The sequence below is a fragment of the Saccostrea echinata genome, unplaced genomic scaffold (assembly GCF_033153115.1).
Source record: "Saccostrea echinata isolate AGI-Se365-2 ecotype Australia unplaced genomic scaffold, CSIRO_AGI_Sech_v1 ptg000009l, whole genome shotgun sequence".
NCBI classification, from domain to species: Eukaryota; Metazoa; Mollusca; class Bivalvia; order Ostreida; family Ostreidae; genus Saccostrea; species Saccostrea echinata.
This window is the reverse complement of record NW_026889758.1, coordinates 15,637,504-15,649,697: the sequence shown is the minus strand read 5'-3', so window position 1 is coordinate 15,649,697 and position 12,194 is coordinate 15,637,504. Positions and strand designations below refer to the sequence as shown.

At 33.0% G+C, this 12,194-nt stretch overlaps 2 protein-coding genes across 3 annotated transcripts in view; one reads left to right on the top strand and one right to left on the bottom strand.

Annotated features, from left to right (window-relative positions):
- The window catches only part of LOC133183369 (rho-related GTP-binding protein RhoJ-like), an 88,715-nt gene extending 78,869 nt beyond the window's left edge, over positions 1-9,846 (bottom strand). Inside the window, exons 1-3 of one of the 2 annotated variants that reach the window (XM_061318330.1) lie at positions 9,493-9,846; positions 8,930-8,988; positions 7,066-7,475 (exon numbers count right to left, since the gene is read on the bottom strand). In XM_061318330.1, coding sequence (XP_061174314.1) covers positions 7,080-7,475; positions 8,930-8,988; positions 9,493-9,631 — 594 coding nt within the window. In that variant the 5' untranslated portion in view covers positions 9,632-9,846 and the 3' untranslated portion in view covers positions 7,066-7,079. Of the gene's footprint in view, positions 1-6,708; positions 7,476-8,929; positions 8,989-9,492 lie in introns of those variants that run through there. The other variant, XM_061318329.1, reaches the window with a different exon arrangement.
- Positions 1-12,194, top strand: part of LOC133181863 (programmed cell death protein 7-like) — a 292,001-nt gene that overhangs the window by 123,628 nt on the left and 156,179 nt on the right. The window lies entirely within an intron of this gene.

The following is a 12,194-nucleotide window of genomic DNA, read 5'->3' as shown; positions in this document are numbered from 1 at the left end:
ATTAGGTTTATATTTTATCAGAACACTAAATAAATTTTATATCAACTTTAATAAGCAAAAATAAATAAATAAAGAATGAAAGAAAAAAAGAAAAAAAAGAAAAATTAGGAAAACAAGGACACATGCCTGAAATATCAGATACATTAAATTATTTTCAGACCAGATATAAAGCAAGTTCATTTGGCATTGTCACCATCATCAAAACTAAGTCGGACCAGTCACTGATACATTTACAGTCAGACCGACCTGATGAACTCGAGAACTGAATACTATAATAGTAAGTATCGAAAGTGAAAAAGAATTATTGTTTACAGAAATTATTTGAATTCATGAATATCTCAATGTAGCAAACTGTCCGACCTTCTGTCACTGTGAACAGTGTCGGTTCGCATTTCCTCGAATCAAAACAAAACGCTTTATATATATCTCTGTACACATGAAGAATTTAAAGTTTGATACACTGAAATTAATATGAACGAATACAACATTTCCATTTTATCTATAGAAGAAACGGAAGTATGCATACAATATCGGCATGGGGTGGGGGTGGGGTATCCCCACACACTCCTTTGTTTGAAAATATTAAGAAACAATATATTCCATTTATATCACAAAAGAGTTGAACATACGCCATTGTGGGTTCACTTTTAGCAATAAATAGAATTAAAATTCATTAAATAAAGGTAAATTTCAATGTCAGTTGAATTTCATATCCAGGTAAGAAATATGAATGTGTATATATGGACTACATACATGTACGGTTACTGGACACGTGGGAATAAAATCCTAAGTAAGTTTTACTTAAATACAAAACATACTAATAGTCAATATTTAATATGCATACACGAATTAACAATTAGTACTTCAGAAATTCAATGGACTAAATATATCTGCAATGTATCCGATGTTTCATCAAACTCGAATATAGTCTGTGTCGCAAAAAAAGAAAAGTGGGAAAGGGGGGGGGGGGTCGTAGTAAAAAAAAATTGCCTATAAATCTACATTTAAATGCGCGTTACATTTAAAAACTCTGATAAAATTAAATATCAATATCACTTTTAAAGCAAATGATATTTTCAAACTTGGAATTTTTTTATGTGTCATTGTACATTCATAGCAATTGATTGTCCCAAGTCTGAAAAACGCTTGAGAAACATGATTTAGGGAGAAAGGAGGAGGGGTGATTTTCCGCTATAAATTCAAAACGGGTCGTTTAAAAGTTTTACCAAAAAATATGAAGATCATGTTTGCAACCAGCTACATGCATTACATTTCAAGTTATATAATAGGATCTTTTATAAGCTGTCTTGGCTACCTTGGGTACAAGACTGACAGTCCATACCATCAGACTGTTCTAAAGGCACCGTCCCTTGGTACCCAAGGCAGTCAGGCCAACAAGTTAAGTTTTCCTTCTGTAAGCTGTCTTGGTTGCTTGGGGTACAAGACCGAGCAAGCTGGTTCTTCTGAAATACATATTGCCAGACTGTTCAAAAGGCATCATCCCTTGGTACCCTATGCTGCCAGGCCAGCAATATATATATTCTCCACTTCTCCATATATAATTTGTAGAGCCACAAACTGATCTGCTTTGTTATACTTTCATTATGACAGTAATTTTATGATTACTTGCTTACTGTAACTACTGCTTCTTAACCTAGTCTGTTCATTGAAGTGTACGAGGGGTGATCAAAAAGTTCGCGAACTATCTCAATATTTACAAAACCACAATTCAGATCAGCATGAAATTTGGTACACGTATAGTCATACACATGTTCTATAAATAACAGATGTTAAATAATGTTTTGCTCCGTGTTTGTGACGTCACAAAGTGAAAATGACGTCAATATGTAGGTGACTTGTGACAAAAATGGTTGACTCAGTCCTACTCGAGAAACGAAAAGCTGTAAAGTTTAACGTTATCAGGTTATATCTTGGAAATTCCTTTGCAGTAGAATATGATAATTTGTACAAGGTTTATGAAAACGATAGACCTACCAGAAGTTCAATCATTAATTAGATTGATTATTTTAGTGAAGGCAGGGAGATGGTTAAAAAGAATGTTTGTTCTGTTGCCCAGCGAAAGCAAGTCGGGGAAAAGATGTGTCCGTAGTTGAGCAATTTGTTAGGAAACATCGTCAAGTTACGATTGGAAAAATAGTTGAATTTCTTAACAATAATATAATTATTAATTCCCTAAAATATCGTTTACTTTAGACTTTAAACATATGAGATATGATAAAGAGAAGGCACCCATACTTTATCCACATTGGATAAACGACGCTCCTAAGACAGAGGACTCGGGTTGTGATGGTCACCATGTTAATTCAGGGAAGGGATATCCTTATCCACCTATCCTATTGCCGAGATTTAGCAATTTCTGACAGATGGACTGTTCTTATTATAAAAAATGACTTGCATGGTAAAAAATATGAGACTCGGAAATTTTTTTAGCTTCTGTGAACAGACCGCTACGGAGCATGTCACGTGACCGCCTTGATCACGTGATTCGCGCATGGGCAGAACAATGGCAGATGTGCATTAAAATCGGAGAGGACCACTTTAAAAAATAATAAACACTGAAACCTCATTTCATTTCTTTTAAGGAAGTAATTCATTTAGTTCGCGAACTTTTTGATCACCCCTCGTACAGCAGTTTGGTTTTCCTTTATATTGCATGTGATGCTTATATTTCATTGTATGAACCATACCAGTAATTTAATTTGATTGTTAGCTGAGAACACTTGCAAGTGAGGATCAGGTCAATACTGCACCCAATGCAGTCATTTCTTGTTATAATCACGATTGTATTGTTTTTAATTGTACATGCCCCTTGAGGGCCCTTGATTGGTGAATAAACATATTCAACATAAATAAAGTATTTTTTCCAAAATTAAACGATAGGTTTTTTTCATAAAAAAAAAAATACATGTATTTGAATTGAAAAATTCGCATTTTTCAAGACTAAGATGAACCATCATTTTTATAATTATATCGATATATACTTCTATAAAATTACTTTATTTATGTGTTTAATGGTCAAACGAATTAGTCGATGAAGTTTGACATCCAGACAATCCCGATGCTTTTTGAAAATCAATGATTTTATAGTTGGTTGATTGAAAATTTCTTTTCCTCGTGAACAGCTAAAGGGGGGTAACTTTTGGAACTTCCTGTCCAAATACGACTCGAACGATTTTGTCCACAATGCGCATACACATAGTAGATATAGTCATGTATAAAATATACAAAATTAACGAAAATTAAACGACAGAAATTTTTTGGGGGTGGGTGTGTTGTACATCCTTAAGGAATTCTGTGGGTGTTTATTTTAAATATTTATAATATTCTATAACCGTGAAAAAAGTAATTAGTGTTTCTGAAAGACTGACATGTCCGAACACAAAATAAATGGACAAGGACAATCCTGAAAACGGTAATGTTGAGCTCTACAAACACTGCTGGCATATTCTAAGTGTGGACTAGCCAAAGACATTCAAACAATTCATAGTAAAATGCAGGCGCATAGTATCGTTTTTGAAAGGTCGCAGCCGAGAAAATATTTGACAAGTTACCTGAAAAAACTTTGACAAGTTTTTAAAAAAAGGAAAAAGGTATATTGTCCGATAATCCTATTTCGTGTATGTCGGGGGGGGGGGGGGAGGCGTGGTTGGTTGGTTTAAACTTTTTCATAACCAAATTTTATTGATTCATTACTACATTACCATTATTTGGCTATTTTGCAAAAAAGTAAAAGCCACCAAGCCTTTCAATGAACATATTCGAAAGTAAAAGTTATGTTTGGAAGGAGAGGGGCGGGTCCCCTTGCCCCCTCCACTCGAATACTACATGCCTGATACCAACTACTGACATTTGATTTATATGGAAATCTATAAAACTATATATATATATATATATATATATATATATATATATATATATATATATATATATATATATATATATATATATATATAGAAAAGTGGGTGTGGGTGTGGGTGTGTGTGTGTGTGTGTGGAGAGAGAGAGCGGTTATTTTCTAGAACTATAGGTAGCAATATTGAGTGATAACACCGAGTAAAAATATTTCGTGATTTCCTACACGTATCAATGACCCTTCGCCCGATGGAAGACGAACGATAGTCCAAAAAGCGTGGAGTTCGCGAGGGCAACCCGTAAAGTATGTGACACAGGTATTATTTAATGCAAAAGAATGTCTACCAATCTTTTAAAGAAACGTGCATTTTGCACGCATTCTCATAACAGGATAAGACTTAGCACAGATATCAAAGAAGAGACCGAATTGATAAAGATAGTAAGAAATAGTCACAGAACCTTTACCTAATACAATAGACAAACAAAAATAACACTACCATATTCCCAATTAGCAATTAATGAGTCCTCTTTATATAGAGATTTTTATAAAACAGTTTATAGGTGAATGTTTTTACAACTCATCACTGGACTGTATATGTATATTGTCAATGTTGTAGAATAAATTTAAAAAAAAAAAAGCATAAACCTTCGGTTATTGTTAAAATCTATGAAATAGTTTTGATACATCTATATACATGTATCTAGTAGTTTTTCATGTTCGAATAAAATGTTTCTTTATGAAATATAGAGATAACAAACAGTATCCGGAGTTCATTAAAAGCAATATATGAGGATATTGATCATTCAGATTATTAATTTACATTGTACATTTTATTAATCATGACACATTCAAAGCTGATACTAAAATCAGTCGTTCTTATATCATTTAAAAAAATGTTATTTCAATATCATTGTATTGTAGTATAGATCGTTATTATTGACATATGTATTTTATATTTTTAATGTTTTTCTCTGGATATTATCTGATTTAATGGATTTATTTCAATGTAACTAGAAATACGTGAAATCAAGTGTGTATCTTAAGAAATATGATAAGTTACTGAAAGGAAAGGATTAAACTCAATCTTAAATTAAGATAAAATAATAGAAGGATTGCACTTCAGATTTTTTTTATTTTTCTTTTCAGAGCACTTATTGTCTCTCTCTCTCTCTCTCTCTCTCTCTCTGAGAGAGAAAGAGAGCTTTTTAAATTAGGCCATTCCAAGTTTTTAGCTCTACTGGTCAGAGACCAGAAGAGCTTATGCGATAGTAAGGTGTCCGTCGTCCGTCCGTCTGTCTGTCTGTCTGTCTGTCTGTCTGTCTGTCCGTCTGTCTGTAAACAATTTTTCAAAACGCTACTCCTCCTACAGTTTTGGTCCGATTTCAATATAACTTGGCACACAAGTAGACTACACTAAGATACATAATTTAGTGCATCAGTTTTTGATTTCGATGGACGGTGTTGCCATGGTTACTAAAAATAGAAATTTCTGTGAAATTTCTTTAAAACGCTACTCCTCCTACAGTTTTGGTCCGATTTCAATATAACTTGGCACACAAGTAGACTACACTAAGATACATAATTTAGTACATCGGTTTTTGATTTCGATGGACGGTGTTGCCATGGTTACTAAAAATAGAAATTTCTGTGAAATTCCTTTAAAACGCTACTCCTCCTACAGTTTTGGTCCGATTTCAATATAACTTGGCACACAAGTAGACTACACTAAGATACATAATTTAGTGCATCGGTTTTTGATTTCGATGGACGGTGTTGCCATGGTTACTAAAAATAGAAATTTCTGTGAAATTCCTTTAAAACACTACTCCTGCTACAGTTTTAGTCTGCTTCTAATATAATTAGGCATACAAGAAGACTATACTAAGATACATAATTTATTGCATTGGTTTTTGAATTCGATGAACAGTGTTGCCATGGTTACTTAAAATAGAAATTTCTGTGAAATTCCTTTAAAACGCTACTCCTCCTACAATTTTGGTCTGATTTCAATCTAATTTGGCACACAGTTAGAATACACTACGATACATAATATGTATTTCTGTTTTTTTTATTTGGGTGAGTGGTGTTGTCATGGTTACCCGTACTAAAAATAGAAATTTCCGTGAAATACTTTCAAAACGCTACTACTCCTAGTTTTCATTTGATTTCAATATAACTTGTCACAAAAGTAGACTACATTAAGATACATAATTCTATTTATTGTTGCATGTTGCAATGTTTCAAATCCAAGTGCTACTTTTCTTTTGTTATACAAACAGACCAGTAGAGCTACAGTCTCATCAGAGACTTCTGGTTTTTCTCTGTTTAGCGTCCACCCATCTTTCAAAATCCTACCTACCTATTCGCAAAAAAACACACAAGCCAAAAAATAAAACACAGACTTCATAGTCTTAAAAATAACGTCATTCAAAGCATTGGATTTCGTTAATCTAATTTTCTCGAAGAAAGATCTATTCTTTAGCAAAATCAAGCTATTACATGCTTAAAATAAACATAATATGACATATTGTAGAAAAATATTTTCACAGAAATTGATATAATTAAAAGAATTTGAAAGATTTTGAGCAGAATAATGAATTTTAGGGCTTCTGATTTTGTTTGTTTTTTCTGCTATGTGGTATCAAAAACCAAGACGCACGCGGACGCTAAACATAGAAAAAAAACTTGGAATGGCCTTAGGATTAATACATTCGCATTGCATTGTGTGTGGTTACACCGTGGTGTGTATTATCTATAGAATATGTTAATATTTCCTTATTTTTTCCTGTTTTATTGTAAACCTTTTCAGTAACTTGTGACAACAATGTCCGGCCATCAATTTCATAACTTCATTTATCTGAAAAATAGCTTCAGAGACGATGTAGATATAATTATTTATAATAATCACAGACATCATGCATAGATACACATAACACATTTCGTTGCCTTTTAAAAGCATCTAACAATAAATACTATATCAATACAATGTATTTAATCACACACAACTGTGACTTAAAAAACAAACAAGACTGAGCTCTACTGATAAAGCCCACCTACATCAACATTGATTCTATTACAATTATACAAGTTTATACATTTAGATAACAATACCATTCAAAACAACCATTATTGTGAGGTTCAAAATGAATATAACCTACATGTTCAGCACAGTTTTGTAACACATCCGTTAACGTTTATAACATTATCTACAGAATGACACATGATAAGGCATCTGAAAACCCATCCCTAGGATGAAGAACTGTTCCGATAGCTTTGTTCAACACCCTTTTCATTTTCTTCTCAAGTTCGGGAGAACTCTCCAAAAATCGAGAAGCTCCGATTTTTCTGGCCATTTGGAATCCTTCCGAAGAACTGATACTTTTTTGACCATTTTGTCTCAAATTAAATTGCACAGAACAATCCATTCGGAGATCTGTTTGAGTTCCAACTAAAATTATAGGAACATCACCCAAGCAGCTTTTAAGATGGGGTGCCCATTTTTCTTCCACATTTCTAAATGACGTAGGCTGAACCACTGAATAGCAGACGACAACAATGTCTGCTCCAGGTAAAATGTGAGTACTGTTCTCCTGATCTTTGTCCTAAAAGTTGTTTTTCAAAAAAAAAAAAAAAATTAAGAAAATAGAAATTTTCATTTGATAATCAACTGCATACACTGATTTTGTGCACATTTTATGAAGTGCATCTCATTCATATCACAAAAGGTACATTTTATGCAGTGAATACATGGTTTCCTGAATATGCGTATCTAAATATAAACGGCTTGCACTTCATTATTTGAAATACAGTTAGTTTTCTGTTGTTGTAGATAAACAATAAACATCCATGCACTATTGAATCTTCAAAGAAGGATTCCGCATTTTTAATTCTTTTTTTTTCCATATGCATTTCATTACTTTTATATCAATATCTAGATTATAATAAAATATTTACAGATACGCCATATCGATAAACGTTTTGAATTTTTAAAAAAGATAAATACATTAGATAGGACTTTATTTACACATTTACACAAATATATTCATTTGTGGACTAGGCTTACAAGCTCTGATTATAATTGTTTTTTCAAAGAAAACTTTTAAAATGAAAATTTGTTTTTTACTTATTCGAAATTCGTCAGGTGGGCACCGTGGGAAAAGTTTATCAAATATTGACTTAGCATGAAGGACAGCCCCAAACATTCCGGATAATCTAGGTATTTATTTATAGGTAACCTTGTTTGTTGTTTAGATAATTTTCAGGTTATCCTACCTCTGTTCAATTTGCACGATTATTTCAAAGGATTTTATTTCGCTGATACATTTACGTCCTATAAAATGCGTGTTTCAGCGAAATCGTTTCCAACATTCCATCATTATCAAACTTTGAATTGGCGCAGCTCTTGTAGTTATTTATATATTACATAAAAAAAGATTAGGGGGTGTATCCATTTAAATGGATAAACAAACAAAGATAATAGTGAATGACCGGAGAAGGGTAATGTATTACAGAAATCAGAGAAGGGTTATAATTATATTAAAGAGACCAGGAAAGGGTAATCTATTATAGAGAGATGCTGTAGGGTAAATGTGTACGATAAACTACTCTCCTTATATGCATGGCGAGTTATAATGGGATTAATTGATCAGTTTATAGTTTTCTAATTTCACACAAAAAAGGGAATATTTTTCTATTGTTTCTAAGAGAATAATAAGTGACGATGCTCAATTATAAAACATAGGGTATAGAGCAAGAAAATAACACAAGATGGCACCATGTTATAGAAATGGGGAATCAGAATTCTTATCGTTATTATTATTTAAAGTACTTTCTTTACAATAATTATAATAACAAATTGAATCTCCACAATATCAAATTTGACACCTGTTCAATTTATTCTAAAGGGCAATCTGAAGATGAAAGGTTTTGGAAACAACTACATGTACATGTATAAGTATGATCTAACAGTCTAATATGAATGAACTCATTGAAAAGACATTTACAATTCATTTTCTTAAAATAGAAGTTTTAGAAGAACAGAGAACTTGAAACTTGCCTCTTCTAGAGTGTCAAGAAGTTGCAGATGATATTTTTTACCAGACATTTCCAAAGTTCCTGCAAGAACAGACAATACATTATATATTATCATCCGTACATTACATTAAGGAGAACAATATTTAGAAACCAAACGCTTTAACAATGTTTTCATTCTGCGACTTTCGAGTTTAAAATATAACAACTTAAGAAATGGCACAGGTGTATTCAAAACTATGATATAAATAAAAAAGGTTTATTAATAGAATACATATCTTGGCATGCTTACGTGATGTCTTAATTATAATGTTATGTGCTTCTCTGTTTATCTAAACACGCAGTATACAAGCTCTCAGCAAGCTTGATTCTGCATCAAATTTTAATGTCCAGATTTCGGATGGCGTTTTTTTCCCGATCGCACATCAATTTAAATATAGTTATTGCTATCAGATATATGCAATACTGTGGCTATTTGTAGATATATTCATAGATACAACTGCTTGAAATCTATAATAAATTTGGAACTAAATGTTTGTTAAAAAATAAACAAAAAAACGTACGTTTGTTCCAATGCATGAAATTTACCTGCATAGTTATCAAAAACACTAGGCACGTGCGTCGTGGGGAATCTGTTTGTAGCGTAATTCACTAGCAGACTAGTCTTCCCTACGGAATCATCCCCTAAAACAACACATTTTATAAAGTCCGAACGAAGAACCACCATCTTAACTCTATAAAGTTTGTCATTCACTACAAAATTCAAATTCTCCCGTAATTTAATCTTCAGATTGCACCATATCGTTTTGTTGACGTTTCTCTTTGTTTACATCTGTACACGCGCAAGCAGACGAGCGTATCTAGATGTCACGTGATGTTCAAAACTCGCCCTCGCAATATTTACCTATATCGCATGGAATGCAGAAAATCCACAGGTGGAAAATAAACACAGTTCGGAAGGGGAAGTGTCTAAGTGACTAAATAATGTAGAGGAATCGTTGCATGGGCGTCCTGTGGTCAATATATTACTGAAAGGATCGTACTGTTTTATCACAGTTTTGATCAGCCCTCATTCCGTCAGATATGAATTTCTACTTTAATGTTTTGTATCTTTCAACAAAATTTATATAGAAGGTTTTTTCACAACAATAATGATAATGATGGATAGGCTGGGTATCTTCAGTTGATGTTGTGCACCATATATCCAGCTAAAAATATTCCCGGAGTTTCTAGTATTAATATGAATTAAGGAAAGATATTGTGTATATGTTCTAAAGTACTATGGGGGTTATCTGGTAGAAAATCAAACAGAAATTTGAATTATAATTTTTGAACCATTGCTAGACTGTGCTTTTTACAGAAAGCCCCCTTTATTTATCCCATCAATTAATAAAATAAAGGTGGTATTGGCACTTTCATTGGGTCCCATTAAAGATGCCCTGCTATCTGTCATAATCTAACGCAATAAATCTTTTGTCACATGCTATTTTTATCCTTTTTTTCTGCTTATGAACTTTATATAACCCAGGAAAACAATGAAATCGTAAAATGTTTGTTATTGTTAACAATTCATTATGAATACATTAGTTTTATAATGAATTTATTCGGCAAAGAACAAGGTTCACTGAGGGCCTTTTTTGGCCCTGTGAATTTCTGAAAAACTGAAACTGCTTAGTTTTAGTTGACAATGCATTAAATTTCATTTAGACATTTGGCGATTGAAATCTGCCAAAAATGACGTAATTTTCTGGCTAGTCAATGCATTATGACGTGATGAAATGCGTCATTTTCCTTATATCCTGAACAATTCTAAAAAAAAAAAAAAAAAAAAAAAAAAGCCAAGTTTTAAAACTATTTTTCGATTTTTAATATAGAGCACAATCTCTGATCTAAAATATGCAATTCTTTACCGATAGAACCGTTTCTGAGGATTACAAAACATGTTTTATTTTTTAGATCAGAGGGTGCGCTCATATTATTTTTCATCTCTGAAAGTACTTAAATATCCCTGTTTTCCTTAAAATTCAAGAACATTGCAATTCCATAAAGCTTGTTTTCCAAGACCTGGATTTTAAGGAGAAAAATTTTAATTGGAAATGAAAGCACTTAGTCTCTACTTTATCTTGATGTTTAAAATGGAACATAAGGTGTTAGTAAATAAATTGGTATATCTACAGGACCATTTTATGCATAAAGTGAACCTAGCTCTTTGAATATTTATCTTAATCTGAATCTGAATGTTCACTATTTAATATCTTAATTTCAATACCAAATAAGCATGGTTGTCCATTTTCAGACTGATAAAGATTTGAATATACAACAAATTACGCATGTTATAAAACATTTATAGGTCAGCATGTCCTGTGATATGCAGAAAGTAAATAGAGAATAATTGGTTCGATACGAGTGTCATAAATGATGATTTAATCACATGACGGTGTTGATAATGTCAACATACAAACACAATACCCCCTGAACGTCTGCATTGTTAGGTCACCTGGGTTACTCAGGTGACCTATTGCTATCCGTTCTCGTCCGTCGGCGTGCGTCGTGTGTTAACATTTGAACATTTTTAGCTTCTTCTCTGAAACCGCTTAACCAATTTCAACCAAATTTGGCATATAGCATCTATGGGTAAAGGGGAACAAAAGTTGTAAATTTCATGGTCCCTGCCCCCCTGGGGCCTGAGGGGTGGGGCTAAAACCTCCAAAAATAATGCAATCTTTAAAAATCTTCTTTACTCCTGGACATCAAGCAGTCAAACTGTTAGCATCATTGTGATAAGCATTGAGCCATCTACCAAAATTGTGAAATTCATGGCCCCAGGGTCTGGGGTTCTGGCCCCAGGGTGGGGATATATAGATCATATAGTGAAAGTGCATTATTTCTTTGAAAATCTTCTTCTCTGCTCCTGGGTATTAAATAAAGTAACTAAGTACATAGTTATGATGAGTAAGAGTGCCTCTTCCAAAATTGTGAAATTCATGGCCCCAGGGTCAGGGGTTCTGGTGTTAGGGCGGGGCTCTATTGAATATATAGTGAAAATGCATTGATTCTTTGAAAATCTTCTTCTCTGCTCCTGGGTATTAAATAAACTAACTAAGAACATAGTTATGATGAGCATGGCTGCCTTTTCAGGGTCTGGGGTTCAGGTGTTAGGGCGGGGCTCTATTGACTATATAGTGAAAATGCATTAATTCTCTGAAAATCTTCTTCTCTGCTCCTGGATATTAAATAAACTAAGTACGAACATAGTTATGATGAGTAAGAGTGCCTCTTCCAAAATTATG